The 17,581-nt window shown below is 40.2% G+C and overlaps 4 protein-coding genes across 4 annotated transcripts; 1 reads left to right on the top strand and 3 right to left on the bottom strand.

Annotated features, from left to right (window-relative positions):
* Nucleotides 1-236: 236 nt before the first annotated feature.
* On the bottom strand, nt 237-2,305 carry LOC147160078 (calcium-responsive transcription factor-like). The gene is made up of 3 exons (XM_086058380.1): nt 2,182-2,305; nt 853-1,843; nt 237-792 (listed from the first exon to the last, which is right to left on the bottom strand). The coding sequence occupies exons 2-3, from the start codon at nt 1,840-1,842 to the stop codon at nt 511-513; spliced, it is 1,272 nt and encodes a 423-aa protein (XP_085914506.1). The 5' UTR covers nt 1,843; nt 2,182-2,305; the 3' UTR covers nt 237-510.
* Nucleotides 2,306-2,556: 251 nt separating this feature from the next.
* mcm10 (minichromosome maintenance 10 replication initiation factor) lies at nt 2,557-10,506 on the top strand. The gene is made up of 18 exons (XM_086059681.1): nt 2,557-2,727; nt 2,908-2,949; nt 3,301-3,564; nt 3,654-3,854; nt 4,008-4,148; nt 4,223-4,421; nt 4,516-4,681; nt 4,766-4,933; nt 5,138-5,254; nt 6,012-6,202; nt 6,278-6,372; nt 6,537-6,644; nt 6,714-7,181; nt 8,597-8,724; nt 9,405-9,518; nt 9,635-9,780; nt 10,053-10,095; nt 10,331-10,506. Exons 2-18 carry the CDS (start codon nt 2,940-2,942, stop codon nt 10,412-10,414), a joined length of 2,643 nt encoding a protein of 880 aa, XP_085915807.1. The 5' UTR covers nt 2,557-2,727; nt 2,908-2,939; the 3' UTR covers nt 10,415-10,506.
* Nucleotides 10,507-11,416: 910 nt separating this feature from the next.
* Nucleotides 11,417-13,288, bottom strand: ucmaa (upper zone of growth plate and cartilage matrix associated a). Its single transcript, XM_086060336.1, has 5 exons — nt 13,120-13,288; nt 12,609-12,659; nt 12,444-12,536; nt 12,033-12,131; nt 11,417-11,617 (listed from the first exon to the last, which is right to left on the bottom strand). The coding sequence occupies exons 1-5, from the start codon at nt 13,175-13,177 to the stop codon at nt 11,529-11,531; spliced, it is 390 nt and encodes a 129-aa protein (XP_085916462.1). The 5' UTR covers nt 13,178-13,288; the 3' UTR covers nt 11,417-11,528.
* Nucleotides 13,289-13,424: 136 nt separating this feature from the next.
* Nucleotides 13,425-17,167, bottom strand: phyh (phytanoyl-CoA 2-hydroxylase). The gene is made up of 9 exons (XM_086060335.1): nt 16,867-17,167; nt 16,269-16,318; nt 16,028-16,138; nt 15,774-15,942; nt 15,614-15,695; nt 15,355-15,536; nt 15,075-15,224; nt 14,780-14,914; nt 13,425-13,932 (listed from the first exon to the last, which is right to left on the bottom strand). The coding sequence occupies exons 1-9, from the start codon at nt 17,080-17,082 to the stop codon at nt 13,879-13,881; spliced, it is 1,149 nt and encodes a 382-aa protein (XP_085916461.1). The 5' UTR covers nt 17,083-17,167; the 3' UTR covers nt 13,425-13,878.
* Nucleotides 17,168-17,581: the final 414 nt, after the last annotated feature.

Genomic DNA, 17,581 nt, shown 5'->3' with positions numbered 1-17,581 from the left:
TTTTGTATTGGGTATTTTTTCTCAGAGATGTGTCATCTGGCACATATTACAAGCAGATATTTAATTTTAGGAAGCTCAAACCTGGATAACTTGTTTGTTATCCAGGTTTGAGCTTCCTCAAACTCATACTCACACTACTCTTGCAGAATGTAAGTTGACTGCATTGTTCTGTAAATTTAAATAAATAAATGTAATCAGGTCACAATGTTTGATTATGATTAATGAGAGCATGTCGGTGCATTTCAAAATGATTTAATCTTGTCCTATCTTGTTATTCCAGCAAAACTATTTGTGACACAATGGCAATCATAACCAAATGATAACAAAAACATATTTCTTCATTCCCGTCAATGTTTTTCTGGATTTGAGGTTTACTTCAACAGAGTGCGCTCATCGGTCACAAAAAAAAAAAAATATATATATATATATATATATATATATCAAAATAAACATTCAAAAAAAATTAAATAAAATAAACATACAAATCCAGTAGTCGTAAGAAAGTTCATTTTAGTCTTGCAGTGTCACGTACATGCGCAATTGATTGTCCACCGTTGACATCTTTGCCTGTGAAAAAGCGGACGTCTCTGTGCTGCTCTCTTTCTGCTTTGGTGTGTGTCTCTGCTCTGCTTGGTTAGCAACAAACTGATCGTGGAGCGTCTTGATGGCCGCCTTGAGCTCAGCCAGCGGGACAGTGTCATTGCAATCGTTGGATGACATCCACATGGCGTTGAGTTCCTCGTGCAGCTCCATTCTTGCTTTCCAGACAGCTTCATCTCCGTAGCTTGTCAACTGTAAAACAAAAAATGCATTAAATTGAATCGCACGCACAATTCAGCTCATTTAACTTACTTGCAACGATTGATGAGGATCTTGGTTATATGACGTGTCAAGTAAGAGAGTTGTAGGCGTGATGTCATCAGTTTTCTGCCCATATACAGCTTGCCGTTTCACTTTGGCTTTATAGACATGATTGGCTATGTCCTTAAGCGTGGGATAATATGCCCGGTGCTGCTCATCTGGTGCTACTACATCAGACATTTTGGTTTGAACGTTGCGCCTGAGGACTGCCTGCACGTCCCTCGTGGCGGTGATGCCCTCTTCAACAAGCTGCTCGATCCACTGGATGATCTGCGGATGGAGCGGCTGGGCTTCGGTTTGGCCGCACGCCAAGTGTTCGGTGTGCGCTCGCTGGAGAGGGATACTGATGTAAAACCGGCTCTCCATAGTCACTTCCTTCCCTGCCTCCAAGTCCTGCAGCAGCCTCTCTTTGGCTTTGGTTTGCCAAATTGTCACACTCTTCTTCGCCGTCACAACGTACTCGGGCAACCTGCAGATGTGCCAAACTGAGATTTTTGCTTGGCATCCTTTCTTTTTGGTGACGCCAGTGGAAAGTCTCTTTTTGGGCATCTTCTGTAGTCCGCAGGATACCGTCATACTTTCATAATCGCTTCTCATATTCTCATCAGAATGTGTTGTTTCAATATCGCTCTTTCTTTTATGTTCCCTTTTAGGTCCATACTGGCACTCCAGCGTCTTCATGCCACCATATGTAAAGGGAACGCCATCGTCGATGATGCGTGGGCTGATGGTCCTGCAGAAGGCGAAAGAGCGTGTGCAGAACTTCTTATTCTTACATTTGAGCGGATCAAACTGCAATGACGAGGAGCGGCGGGTGCAGAATGTCGTTTTAGTAGCTCTTCTGTACAGTTCCAGGATATTGTCTACACTTGACTCAGTAGTCACAAAGCCGTGGATGTAGTCCCCATCTTTGCTGTAGTCCTGAAGAAAATCCTGCCATTTGACAACACTAAGAACCGGATCGTCGTCGCCTTCCTCCATACTGTGAAGACAAATGACAGTTTCACGTTAATTCTCAATCGTTTACCATCTTTAACCTGCTATTGACTTTACACGCCCCTTAATCTCATGGTGAATGCGATAAAGAGGTGAAGAACGGATCCAAGCATGTTGGGGCAGGTGGAGGAAAGTCAGGGGTGTTATGTGACAGAAGAGTCTCTGGTTGGATGAAGGGGAAAGTTTTCAAGAGAGTGATGAGGCAGGCCATGATGTACAGATTGGAAAATTAAAAGATTGACACGATGTGGCGACCCCTAACGGGGCAAAACAAAATGAAAGATTATACGTTTCTCTTAATACTGCATTAAAGTTATTTCTTACCCATATAATTCCTTGTGAACAGTAACACCGCCCTCCAAAAATTATGTCAATTCTGATCATGTAATATAGGGAAACATGAACGCAAAACATGAATCTTTTTCTACTCTTCAGGACCTCTGTAATAGGGTCCGCCTACTTTGGTGTCAGAAAATCTGCCGCTCTTTGCGTTTAAGATTTAAAAAAAATAGTGCCATTGAAATGCTTATCCTCCCTCCCATTCACTTAGTGTATTTTATTTTGTAGTTAAAAAAAATAGCCTTTACTAATAAGTAAATCCAAAGTAAATACGTTTTACACTCAGGCACATATGAGACACCTAAAAGTGATTTTAACAACACAGTGGGGTCCTCTGTTTAGCGCCAGTTTGGATTTTTCTCCCTCGCTTTGGGGAGGATAGCAGCTAAAAGATGCTTTGTTAAACGAATAAATACAGTACTCATATTTGTTTGTATTAATGATCAAATCGTAAAATATCGAAACTAAATACATTTGAATTCTTTTTTATACAATAGAAGACACGCAACGTGTAAATTTGGCCATTTGCTGGTAAGTCTTCTACTCAGAACGGTCAGAGTAGCTGGATTTAGTGTACTGACTGTATTGTGACTTTCAAAGTAGTATTCGCGACTCTTAATGATGGTTTTAAAATGTGTTTTGTCCTATACTGCACTTGAAACGTTAACTGCCATTTACACTGATGTGATGAGTGTCTGTGTCATTCTGTAGCTTGGCAGCTGTACCCAGGCAGACTCTGCTCTATGATGGATTGTAAGTAGTTTTATTTTATTTGTAATTTTTTAAGACTTACTCCACGTTCCAAAGACCTACATGTCAGGTTTACTGAAAACTCTTAAATTGTCCATAGGTGTGACTGTGAGTGAGAAATGTTTGAAGACTATAATTGTCTATAGGTGTAAGTGAGAAGTGTTGTATGTCAATGTCCTGCGATTGGCTGGCGACCAGTCCAGGTTGTACCTCACCTTTCACCAAAAATCAGATGGGATAGGCTCCAGCTCACCTTTAACCCTAATGAAGACAAGTGGCATAGAAAATAGATGTATAACACCTCAACAGTGTGTGAAGCAGTAATTAATTTACAGTATGGTACTCTCTGTTCAGGTGAAGACGATCTGGACATTTTGACAGCCCTAATGTCGGAGAATGAGGGCTGTAGAGAGGAGCTGCAGCAGGTAGATGACTTGGATAGCCTGTTTGACAATGACAGCCGGGACGAATATGACGAAAGACGATCTGTGAAGCCGGAGGAAGACTTGTCGGAGCTTTTTGGAGATGTAGATGATATTGAAAAAGAAGAGCAAGTGGCTAAGGAAAGTAAAAGCAAAGCCAGTGACAGTCTTAACAGGTCTCAAGAAGAGCTACAAGGTTTGTATCCGTGTTGTTGCTCACGGGACACACTTTAGGTTGATGTTTTATTGATTCATAACATATTAATTTCCTTCCATCCTGTTCAGAGGAGATGAGGCAGATGCAGGAGAAAATGCAGGCTTTGCAGAGGCAGCTAGAGGCAAGCCAGGGTGCTTCCTGCTCGTCATCCTCGGTGAAACCATCAGAGAACTCACCCGCTCTGAAACCGTCACCTCCCAGCCAGGCCGCTGCCAAGCGTATCCCCGTGAAGCCAGCTGCTGTGACACAGAATATAAACAATCAGTCGGGTAAAAAAGATTCACAGTCACAGAAGGAGATTACAAAATGTGCTAATATAGTGCTCACCCGCTCTGTCACAGTTCATCGTCATACTTGCTTACTGTAATGCCCTCACGTGAGAAAAGAATCATGCATAACAGTCTGTTTCATTTTATTATCAGGGACATCATCGTCCAATTCAGCCAGAACAGGAAGTCAGAAGGTGCAGGAGTCCTGTGACTTTATCTCCGAGCTGAGCAACGCTGACTCTTTTAAACGCAAACCCAGAATGGCACACCAAAGCAAACACAGCACTTCACCAGGTAAATGCATCACATGATTGAACATCCCATCGTTGGAGTGTCTCATTCATCTGCGTATTTTTTTTGTATATCAGAAGCCAGAGTACCATTGGTAGAGATTAAGATGGGAAGCTCCTTCCTGCCCGTGGAAAGAACAAGCAAGCCGGCCACTCCTCAGCGCCCGTCTACAAGCTTCCAGAGCAGATTCCGCTCGACTTCTTCAGTGGGACAGCCTAAACTGGACTATTTTCCTAAAGATGTGGCTATGGAGAAATACTCCGGATTGCGGCTCAGGTCAGGATTTAGTGTGTATGTGTTTTTTTTGTTTTGTTTTTTTGTTCTCAGGGAAGTGTGCGTTACAAAATCAGATGTTTTGTGTATGTTTCAGAAAGCCGCTCGTTTCATCCAGCGATATGGACCGCAAGATGGCTGACCGCCGCCTGATCCGCCTGTCACAGGTGCCGGAGCGCCTGCAACGCGAGAAGCTGGAGGACAGCGACTGGGTGACGTTTGGCGTGCTGGTCACCAAGGCAACACCGCAAAGCAGCAGCAGTGTAAATATCTGCCGCCACTTCCCTGAGATTAGATCCAATGATGTGTTATCAATATTTTATCCTGTGACATCTCTGTCTATGAAGGGTAAAACATTTAGCATCTGGAAGTTGAACGACCTCCACAATCTGGATGTGTTTGTGTCGCTCTTGCTATTCGGCGATGTCCACAAGGAGCACTGGAAGACTGAAACGGGCAATGTAATCGGAATCCTCAACCCCAACTCCATGAAACAAAAAGACGGATATGACGGGGTGAGCACATGGCAAACTTGAATAAAATGGCCATTGTAGGGTTTATTTCTTATCAAGGCTTCATTCATTTCCATAGAGCAATCAAGTTATGTTCCTTGTCACCTCTACCATTTGACTCGAGGCAGTTCGTTGATGTTTTACATTATAGAGAATTGTCATGATGACATTTTGAAATGAAAAAAGCTTGTATATTGTGACATGCAGGTCAGTTTGACAGTGGATCACCCACAGAAGGTGTTGCTGATGGGTGAAGCTCAAGATTACGGCACATGCAAAGCCATGAAGAAAAACGGAGACCCCTGCTCTCAGCTTGTTAACATGGTAATACTGTCAATTACTGGCCCTAATATATGAAAGAAAGGCTGACAACAGTTCTGCTCATTCGTAATCAGGCCCAGGTCCTATAATATTTATTGCAATCTTTTTGACAACCCCCCCGAAAATTAGTTCTATAAAATGTAATTATTATTTTTTTTAAATTAATTTCCCATTAAATAATTGCTAGTAGATTGATTCGTAATTGGTAAAGTACACATATTTGTAAAATAAGCAATTCTACTAATATATGTATTGTTTCCATAAATAAAATGGTTAATTTTAGTGATGTAACCTGTAAATAATATAACTAGAAATTTAAATACATTATTTTTATTATTTATTATTTCACATATACATTTAAGAATGTTTTATTTATGTAATAAATTGATTGCATAATTATTTTTAAATAAATTAACGTAATATTTTATTATTAAAATACACAATTTTAACCATGAATTCAAAATGTATTGATTTATTTGAATACATAATTGGTAGGTCAATTGTTAAATTAATTTTAAATAATGACAATGATATTGTATTTATATTTTAATTATATTTATTTGAGGATCCTATGTACAGCACTGATTTGCATAAATTAACTATTTTACATGAATATTTAACATATTTACTGGTAAATCTTTTGATTAATTCTATATTACAATAATGATAAATATTACAATAAAAAATATAGTGAATTATTTTATTTTTTAGGAAATTCTTTTGAGCTAATATCCATTTGCATGCTTTTTCCTGTGTTCAGTATGAGTGCCAGTATTGCCAATATCACGTCAAGGCCCAGTACACGAAGATGAGCTCTAAGAGGTCCGAGCTGCAGTCGTCGTTCTCTGGAAAGGCGCCCAACAAGGTGAAGGGCGTCAGTCTCCGGGAGCGCATCTGTCAGGACGGCTTCCATTACGGCGGCGTCTCGTCGGCCGCCTGTGCAGCGTCACTGTGAGTCGAACGACGGCTTCTGCTCGCAAGTGACATTTGGAGACATTTCCCTAAGTACGTCCATATGTGTTGCAGAGCTGCATCCAAACCCCAAAAAACAGGACAGACAACTTTGGACAAGCTCTTTGTGAAAGGTTCCGCTCGTCACATCCTTCAGGCTAAAATGCTTGGTAAGGTCGGCTGCAGCTTCAATAATTCATACGGTCAACAGACACTTCATTCAATCTTTTGTACACCAACTATGGGAACATTTAAAAATGAGTAAATAAAAATAAAGCAAAGGAATTCTGAACAAGTGGAACTCTAATGTTGAGAAGCTGTTTCTTTTTTGTAGCAATGAAGTTTGGTGAAGTTTCAAATTGTTCAAATGAATTCAAGAGCTTGATGTCAGTGCCGTCACCAGGAGCTCAGCAGCTAAAGAAGCACCTGACAAAGGCACCAGGTGCGCAACCGAGACAAATGCGTCTCATCATGTGGGCTCAATCCACTGACTTTTTGTCTTCTCCGTCAGACTCCAAAGACCCACAGGGAGCTCCTGTTCAGTCCATCACAGCGTCAGACCTTCTAAAGCAGCAGAAACAGAAGCAGAGGGAGTTCCTGCTGAACCGCCAACGTAGGGTGGTGGGCAACCAGGCGGCCAAAGTGCCAAAGTCAACCGCGTCCTCGTTACTGGCATCCCCCAAAGCAGCTTCCGGCGTCCCCAAGACCACCCAAAGCCCCGCGATGCCGCAAACCCCCACGCTGGGCCGAGGCTTCTCAAAGGGCGAGGACGTCCTCTTCTTCGACGGCAGCCCGCCTCTCGTGCCGGCCGCCGCCGCCGCCGCCCTGAGCCTCTCCGCTGCCAAGCGAGCAGCTCTGAAGAAGATGAAAGCGAAGGGGATGGCGCTGGAGAAGGAAGACCCCAACGCTGTCAAGAGGAAGAGGACGAGCAGCAGCGAAATCAGCGCCCGTGTAGAGAAGAGTCTCACCTCACCCGACGGTATACACACTACAATCAAACCCTTTTTCACTTTAAATTACACAATAATAATACAAATAAAATTACCTTTATTTTTTTTTATTCAATTTAAACATTGGTACACTCTGTATTATTTGTATTATTGTAGCCATCAATCACACAAAAAATAATTTCTCCAATGGGATTCATTATCACTCAATGAATACATTACAGTGATCCTCTGTTTCATATGGAACTTCCTTTATGTATGGTAAATGGTACTTAATTTATATATGTAATAAAATAAAATAAAAAAATATATATATTTCTAAAATAACAAATTTTTCATGAAAATTAAAATTGTACACACGTTTTTTATGTAGTGCAGTGAATGCCCCTTTGAATTGTAATTATATGTACAGTACTAGTACTACACTTTTTTGTGTTAGAATTAAAAATGATACCAACAATCCATTTATACAGTAAACCCCTGTTTTAGTTTTAATTAACATTTATAATCAAAATAAAATTACAAAAAAATATAACATTTCCCAGACCCAATTACATACTTAGATACAATGGAATCCCTATTTTAAAGTTAACCCCCCAAAAAATGAAATTAATTGTTTATATATATATATAAATTATATATCTATTTAAACTTACAGTAAAATATACATATATATTTTACAGTAAAAAAAATATATATATATTTTACAGTAATATATATATATTTTACTGTAAGTTAAAAAAATATCTATATATAAATATAATTTTTTTATTGCAAGTTAAAAAAAATCTATATATTTTTTACTGTAAGTAAAAACAAAATATTTTTTTACTGTAAGTTAAAAATGGCATCCTCGTACCATTATTTGCAGCAAACCCCTCTTAGCTAATGAAAGTCCATGATGTAGACAGTATATAAGTAAAAAAGTTGTAAATTGTTTTACCACGCTTCAAGCACATTCAAATTTTCAAAATGTACTCCAACGTATTTAAAACAAACTAAAGTATTCCTTAGCGCCTCACTCTCTCGCTCGCGTAGAGGCAAAATGTACTCGCTTCGATCTGTTCATTTGTCACTCACGTTGAAGTTGACTATAAAATTGGCACATAAAAGTATTAAACATTGTATACCTTACCTAAACACCAAAATGTTCAACCAACCCGTATCATTTAGACTTAGATCAATGCTAACATAATGTGAAAGACGCGTAGAAGTGATGTTAATTCTCCATCTTCAAACAACTGATATTTTAACAAGCACGGAGCAACATCACATACAAACGGCATACAACAATACTTGCAGCCATATACTGGATTCTGAGTTTAATTGGGGACCGTCTCTGCCTCTTCTTTCTCCCAGCAGACGTCAGTTATGCTTGGCATATTGCTACACTGTATTATATTCACTGTGTGTTTAATATCATCCGTGCTTTGATTGTCCTCCGTAGCCGAGTCTGCGGATGCCGATGTTGAGCCAGCTGAGAAGAAGAAACGAGATGAACTTAGCTACATTCAGTCGGAGGAGTTTCAAAAGATCCTCAACGCCAAATCTCTCCATGGCGCCGTCCTACAGGCGGTACGACGCACTCAACACGTACACAAACGTTACACGCCGAAGTTTATTGCATGAATGCATTCGAACAACAAAACAGTCGAGTGAATGAGGAATTCAACAAAGAAGTTCCTCATTTTTTACATTCCAACTTCAAATTGTTCAGCTCATTCAGGACATCTTGGGAACTATTTTTCACATTCACAAAATATCTTTTTGTCACATTTTCCATGATGCCATTCTTCAATTATTATTAACATATTTATACCCACCTTCCATATTTTTGACCGATTTCAACTTTAAACTGTTCATCTTATTCAATACATACTAATGCTATTCATACATTTCCAAAAATTCCACATTTTCAAAATTAATATTCCCCAAAATCAAAAATGAAAAGATACATTTACACTGCAATTTCTGACTGACAGGGTCAAACTTTCAGGAGATTTCTAAACTTCTCACATTTTACTAATGACATTCCACAATTAAGACCTATTTTACACATTTACCTCCTTTGACAGATTCAAACCATTCCGACTTCAAGTCTCACATTCTTGCATTTCAGCAATTCAACTATTTCCACAGCATTTTCCGTTTAGCCCCAGCTCTTCAGCATTCACACAATTTCTACACAAATTGCTTTCTCCAGTTGTTCTGTGGTTTGTCTAACTTCAAATTTTTATTTTTGCTGGCCCTCCCAGGCTGAGTATCAGCTGCAAGAGCAATACTTTGACCAACTGGTGAAGAAGGAGCAGATGGAGGAGAAAATGAAAGGCATCCGGGAGATGAAGTGCCGTGCTGTTTCCTGTAAAAAGGTATTTTCCGTTTTGTGTGATAAGTGAATAAATACCTAAAAAAAAAAAAGAAGGCCAGCATCTTCCTGGCTTGACTAAGGCTGTGCTTCATGACTTCTTGTTTCCTTGCCGTGTAGTGTAACTACACGTATTTTAAGCCGGCGGATCGCTGCGTGGGCGAGAATCACCCTCTTCACTGGCACGACGCCGTCAAACGTTTCTTCAAGTGTCCATGCGGACAGAGAGCCATCGCCCTTGACCGGCTGCCGCACAAACACTGCAGGTAGGACGCAATGTGAAATTTAAAAACAACAATTTTTTTTTAGTGACTTCCATAGCGAATTGGTCGCTGTATTTAACAACTTTTCTGACATATTTTCAAGAAAATAATGAGTTTTAATTTTGCCAAGATGTCGATTGTGGTGACTTTTTTTTTTTTTTTTTTTACCCGGTGGTATGTGCAGTTTTAAATAGAAAAGAGTTTTGAGTGCTGGAAGGAGGTGTGATGCTCGAAATATGCTAATATTTTCACTTTCCATTTGTTTTCCTTTCCAGTAATTGTGGTCTGTTTAAGTGGCAGCGTGATGGAATGCTGAAGGTAAAAGTTCTTCCTGGTTCATTTAAACCCTTCATTATCTAAAGGCATCCAATACAAGCTGTGCAATCCAGTCTTTATGAAGATGGTCATCTTTAGACCGTGAAGTCAGCATCATTATTCAAGTTATCGCTTGTTTGGGATGTCTGCAGATTATGTCGGTGTTCTTTCCGTTGCTTCCGTCTGCATTTGGGAGAAAGCCGAAATGAAATTGCTTCTTCTTATCCCCCCCCCGTAGGAGAAAACGGGACCAAAGATCGGCGGAGAGCTTCTGAAGCCACGAGGGGAAGAGCATGGAAGGTTCCTCAACAGTTCAATGTAGAACCAGTTTTTTGTTTTTATGAAATAAGTCATGTTTTTCAGTAACTGATCATGTAGTCAAACATGAGATTTGTGGGAAATTAAAAGGAATCATTTACATTTTCATGACACATCGTTTCTGTCCATATTGCATACATTTCTAAATATGGGAAGATATTAAATAATAGTCTGCATCTTACTTGATTATTTGACTTTTGGGGTGTTCCTTGGAATATTGTTTTCCCTGTGAGCCAGAAATACAGAAGGAAATACTTGACTATGATTTTGTCATAATAGAGACCAAGAATTTAGCAGCTGGCCTGAGAGGATCTCTTCATGTGAAATCTTAGAATTTGGAAGAACATCTATCTAAGGTTGCAAATTCGTTAAAATGTTGTCATCTTACAGTTTGGCTATTTGAGAACTGTTAAGTTAATCACTTGTCCCTCTACAAGCATATGAAATGTTTAAAAAAAAAACACACCTCTAATGTAATCCTCTCCAGGTGTTGGGGCTCACGCCAACCTTGAAGTCTCAGGTGGTATCTCAGCACTTTTTAATGAACAACATCAGTTTATAGCAATTACAGAGAGCTCTTTGGCATTTCTCCCTCGTGTTTTCCGATCTGGAAATTATTCCAGCCTGATGACTTGTGCAGCTCACCTCCTCTTCGCTTTTATTCCATCCCACCCTGCCTTCCATTTGAATATTCCAAATTCCTGACAGTTGCTGCGGTGTGGTAAAGACATCAGCGGTGCAAACTATCCAGGAAACTCATCTTTGTCAGGCTGCCAATAAATTAAAAGTCCATTGAAGCAGCCGCCGCCGCCGCTTTCCCTCTCGGAAAATCAACTTCAATATGAATGTAAAGATTTAACTAGTTGTTGCAAATGCCTCCGGGTAACAATAATAGTAACCTTTTATTACGCTCGTACGTGCATGGAAAAAGGCGGTTCAAACAAGAATGCTTTACATTGTGATTCCTTTATTATTATTTTTAAGTGTACAATGTAAAAAAGAAAAATAATAATGGACAATGCAGAAAATTGGCTTAGCGTCCTGTTGATTTTTTTTTTTCTATCTAGGACATTTGAAGCTATATTAAAATATACGGTTCACTTTAGCTTTGAACACACTTAGTGAAACCAGTGATATCGAGGGTAACGCCCATCGTAGTTGTACTCTCGAAATTGCTCGTCTTTCTCCCTCGTCCTTTCCCGTTGCTCTGCAGTTAAAAGGGGAAACTCATTCAAATTAGTCAAACGTAGTGACAAGATTTCATCAAATGAACTGATATCACAATTCATTTTGGAAAAAAGGAAGGCCGTATTTAAAAATATGGTACAAGGATGATGATGCTTATTTTGTATTAAATGTATTAGAAACTATTGTACTTTTTTAAAGCAATATTTAGACTCCATGAAGGGTATTATGTTTTTGTAAAGAAGGGCTGGACGATTTTGAAAAATAATCCATCCATCCATTTTCCAATATTTTCTCATTGTTTTTCCAAGACACAACATCAGTTTTATTATATGTACAGTAAATGTTTGGTCTTATAGGTTCCAAATTGTACTGCCATGATGGGAGTCTCTCAGGATCCATAAAATGTCTGCTTCCATGTGTCACTGAGCGTTTACCGGTACGATCCTCTTCGGCGTAGTTCTCGTACTCGTTGCGTTGCTCCTCGTTGTGCTCTCTCCGGCGTTCCGAGTTTGCCCGATGCACCTTCTGCTCAGCTGGGAACACATGGCGACCAAGCGTGTTGTATGTCATTGGCATTATAGTGCTCCACACTATCCCGTGACTCCTTCTGCAGGCTTGTGTGTGTGTGTATGTGTGATGAATATTCAAGGGGGCTTCTGTTGCATGACACAATGCTTGATTGACTTAGCAGCCATCGCTGATATTTTTGACTACATATCATCCTCGCTGTCCTGTTTTCACCTAAGGTCTGCTGGCTTCCAACATTACCTCAATACACCATACTGGATATAACAAATATTTTGCTTCTCCTGTTTTGTAGCAAGTGTCCTGGGTGCACGGCTCACCTAGCTGCTCGTAGTATCTCACTGAGCGGCGACTGCGGCGTTTGAAAAAGGTCGCAGCATCCGTCTCAGGCATGAAGACGGGTCGCCTGGCCTCTGAGGGGTCAGAGTTCAGCACTTGAATGTTAGCCACAGTTGCGGGTCAGGATTATGTGATGAGAGTATCACCTTTGACATCTGCAGGTTTCGGGTTGTCCGCACTTTCACCGACACTGGAAACTAAAAAAGAAATATAATGTATTTTTGTTCATCTATCTACAGAATTGCTTTCTAATGTATGTGCCTTGGCTCAGTTTGCATTGCACTTTGTTTCTATTTTGTATTATTAGATTGGAAGAAGCCGTTTCATGTAATCAGTTCATGTCTTTAGATGTGGTGAAGCAGCATGCGGCTCAACGATAGCTAGTTAAGCTGTGAGAACTTTGTACAACAGTGATATCAGACAGAAAGTCTTTTTAACCCTGCATTTAAATTATCGGTACGACTGAGCCTCAGAGGATGAAGAATGAATTGACCTTTTTAACTATGCTTGCTTATAAATACTCCATATTTGCATCAAGCCTGAAACACAAAAAGACACCTTGAGAGTAAGATTTTTTTTTTCTTCCCAAATATATTCTGTCAGCCGCTCTGAATTTTCAACTGAATGATCTTGTTCCCACTCACAGAGGGTACTTACAAGTGAGGATGAGGAGGGTGGTGAGGCAAGCCAGAGCGAAGACTGGACTTGGAGACATCTTGGAGAGCAGGTACAGACTGCCGACAGAACTTCACAGCACTTCGTTTCACTCTGATGTGTGCACAAAAAGTAAGCAGAGCGGACGAGGCGAGGGAGGAAGAGTGGGAGGAGACAAAAGTAAGTGAGGAGGGAGTGGAAATTCCTAAAATGAAGAACTGGGTGCAATTTTAGCGGACCTAGTATTTTTTGAGGTAGCTCTGTAAAATATGAATTATGTTGAAATTAAACAACGCAAATGACAATGATTCAAGCAGCAATTCCATAGTTTATTACTAATTAAAACATTATTCTTGGTAAAAACAGTTAGTATACATTCATCACATAAAAAGTGTCCCTTAAATCCAGTGTAAGGCAGTTTGAGTACAACGATTGGTTTCAAGTAATATATTTTCCCACTTGCACATTGTTTTTTTTTTTTCCTCCCAGAAGCAACATACCACCGACCATCTTTTTCAAACCTGCAAGTACACAAATTATAACTTTTAATGTGCTCTAAAAGGACAGAACCAAAGTGCAATTTAGTGCTACAGCAAGCCAAAATTGACACTGCAGTCGGTAATTATTAAATTATTTCACAAAGAAAATAAATGATTTTATCTCCATCCATTAGCCTTTAAGCTCAGTGATTTAAGTCAAGTGAACGCATCCCGTTGCTTCTTATATTATCCCAATTTTCCTCAGTTGTCTTGTTAGCTCGTCTTATAGCACGCTTCTCTCCCCCTGCACCAGGCGGCCTCGGAAAGCCCATGTGTCCTGCAGGGGGAGACAAATTTGTTGTCATAAAAAAAAAAAATGCTTCCAGTACTATATTTACACACAATATTGTAGCCATAAATTACGGAAGCGTATTGCATTTACTTGAAAAATAAAAGTCCTGTTCTTCTGCCAAATTTTTTTGGGGGGGCTTTGTTTTATTGAATATTTTTTCCCTATTTTTTTGTGTGCATTTTTTCCTGTTTAAATTTTTTTTATTTTCCTCGGTTTTTCTGAATATTTGTTTTTCAGTTTTTCTGAGTAATTTTTCCCTGTTTTATAAAATAATAATTTTTCAGTTTTTCTGAATATTTAATATAAGGGTTTTCCCTCAGAGATTAGAGAACAAACCACAATACAGTATACACATTCATTCCTTTATTGAGCGCCAGTAAGTAAACATGACCATCTTATTGCATATGGAGGTATGCGGGAAAGTGTCCGCTTCCGCTATTAGCGAGTCTGCAACAAGTCAATTGGAGTTCAGAGGTAAAAAAAAAAATACTCCAAAAAACAGAACACCAGCTGTTTTTCGGAATTTTTTTCTCTCCTGTTTTTGGAATATTTTTTTTTCTGTTTTTTTTTTTAAATACCCCCCCCCCCCCCCCCCCGTTTTTCTGAATAATTTTCCCTCCTGTTTTTCTGAATATTTTTTGACAGACAAAAAATATTCAGTAAAACAAAAAAAATATTCAGAAAAACTGAAAATGAAAAAAAATACTAATACAAAAATTAGTAAGAAAAACAGGAGTTGTTTTTTTTCAAGTGAATGCAATACGCTTCCGTAATAAATCAATCCATGTCTGGTACTATTTTCAGAACAGTGTAACTGAAATGATGGAATTACCTGGAAGGTGATATCGACAACCCCAGGGTATTTTCTGGATACGAGCTCATTCACTTCATTCTCAATATTTTCCTGCGTGGTTCCTTTCACGTCGATGTAATAGCAGTCGGAACTGGCGTAGTGACAGGAGATGGCCTGGAAAACAGGAACGTAATAAGAGCACAGGCGCCAAAATCCATGTTCAGGAATTATGAGATTTACGATGCAATGAATTTGGTTGTCCAGCCCACTTGACATTTTTCAGGGTATTAGTTCTCAGGACTTGAGAGGAAATGCATTCTGAGCAGTGACGTACCTTACGGAATCCTTGCGTTTGATTCATTCCAGAACCGTGGATCAGCAACGGGTGGAAGAAGACCGTGTCCCCCTTCTCCATCTCCAGATGCACCCTGGGGTGTTGCGGGTTGTAGTCGCGCACGCCGTGGTACATCGTGTTCACTCCACCCTAAACATTGTGTCAATTAGGAAATTCACTCGTTTCCTTCCATCCATCCTACTTCATCTTGCATCTTTTCCTCATTTCCTTCCTTACTTCAAGAAATGTATTTACAAGACCTACTTTTGGCCCACCTTACCTCCCACTCTGGGTAGTCGTGCTCCTTGAGCGTGCCCGTGTGCGTTCCCGGCAGGACCACCAGGCATCCGTTCTGCCTGTTCACCCGCTCCAACGCCGTCCAGGAGCAGACAATCCGGTCAGCTGGTCGGAACGGGAAGTAATGCAGATCCTGATGCATCGGGTGGCGGGACGTTTTCTTTCCTGCAAACACGGACCCCCAAAATGAGCCTTTTTGTAACTCCCCCATTGCGGTTGTAACTTCAGCAGCATCCTGATACCTGCATCGGGAGGCTTGTTGATGAGCATGGTGTGCATAGCCATGATGTTCGGTCCAGTGAAGCATCCCACATACTTCAGGATCTGACGAGGCAGAATTAAGGTCAGCTTTAACTTCTTGGTTACTGTTCGAGGTGCAGTGTGAAAGAATGCGTTTTTTACCTGTGGTAAGGTGCAGTACCGGAAAAGTTCGGGATCCTCCTGGAAGTCTTGGAGTTTGGTGACGGCTTTCTGATCTGGAACAAACTCGGACTTGGCGATGGCGATGTCTCTCATTACCACCAGACCGGGAACGTTGACTTCCTTTTGACAAATGCGTTCAAACTCTTTCCTGAGGACAGAAATACCGTACGCAGGTAATTAACTCCATGTCGTGCATCATTTCTATTCCTGACGTTTAAGTTGCAATCGGTCACCTGAACAAGTCGATGTCCTCATCAGCCACAAGATTCCTGACAACGAAGAACCCATTTTGCTCATAGAAGAGCCGCTCTTCTGGCTTCAGCAGGTCATTGTCGAGCGTGTATCTGACAAAGTAAAGCAATGAGAATAGATTTGATCAGTTGTTGAGTGACAAAGCTGTCATGTATAAAGTGTACAAATGATGAGAACCTGCATAAAATGGACTCCCAGCTAAATCAAAAGGTGCGCCCTTACCTCAGGTTGTGGGGTTGGTGGGTGGAGGTTAGAGCCGATGTCGGTTTTGCCTGGTGGAGCTCGTGTTAAGGATGATAGCAGACATATGAACTTTTCATGTAACTTTTTTTGAACGGTGCATCAAGTAATGGGAGGATCATTCTGTATTGTTCCCATGATGCATTTGGACATAACTGATGCAGATCAGACGCACCTGTCTTGTTGCAACACACAGCAACAAAATGTTTTGCTGGTCCAACGTTGCAACGGGTGTTTATCTAATACCCTACTTGAGCATAGAATAACAAACTAAAACATAAACCCGTACAAAAAACATTAGACTTTGCAATAAAGCGTTGAGTTGGCTGGTAAGCTAGTACTACAACGTGCATAGCTCTGGCACTTGTCGGGATAAATTGGTAATTATGTTTAATTATGCAGTAAAAATAAATAAGAAATATCGTTACGCGCAATCGTTAAACGATCATCCAGGTGGCCTACTTGTCTCCGATGGGACCCCGGCCTGTGCTGCCTACGCAGTCCGCCGCTCGGTGCACAGCTCTCGGCTACATAAAATGTGGTCGTCACCCGGTTGCAAAGATCCAACAAATTAGGATACGACCACAGCGGAGGACCGATCGAAATGTCCGATCATCAATTTGAGCCTTTCTGCTGCTCGCGACATTGTTCGGCCGGTTATAAGGCGCTGTTGGCCCGTCACTTTGGGACAATCGCCAGCAGCATTATGAATGTAGGTCAAATAGCAAAGTACGAAACACGTCATGTTTTGTTGTTGTTGTTGCTGGGCGTGAAAGTACTCTGATATATCACACATCTACAAACAGCTATAGCAATATTATTTACATCGCAACTTCATTAATTTAACCGAATTCTACCAATGGTCTGCGAAACTGTATTAGAGTATAATTTACTGTGGTGTTTCCATTTTTCCAAAAGAGGGCGCCCTGTCACCAACAACTGAAGACTTTGGGCTTGCGTTTGACAATTTGTTTATTAAACTGTCAGTGTTCTGGTGGTTGCATGCTACGGGGGACCATTCGTCCTCATGTGAAAATCGCGAAACTGTTTGTGGATCTGAAAACCACATGTGAAAATTTTTATTTGTGTGAATATTTTTGAGACAAATCTCTCCCCATATAGTCGTGGAAATGATCCAATAATACTAAACTGTCTATTGAGATTTATACGTAACATAATAGGTTAGTCACTGTCTTTGTCAAATGGAAATAGAAAACCAACAAAAGGGTCGGCTACTGTATGTAATACTTGTGTATTTTGTTACATTTTAATATAACAAAATAATTCATTAAAAG

Source organism: Leptonotus elevatus, chromosome 17 (assembly GCF_054856555.1).
Source record: "Leptonotus elevatus isolate MCC_2025b chromosome 17, RoL_Lele_1.0, whole genome shotgun sequence".
In the NCBI taxonomy this organism is placed as follows: Eukaryota; Metazoa; Chordata; class Actinopteri; order Syngnathiformes; family Syngnathidae; genus Leptonotus; species Leptonotus elevatus.
Note: the sequence above shows the minus strand (reverse complement) of the source record. Positions and strands in the feature narration are given on the sequence as shown.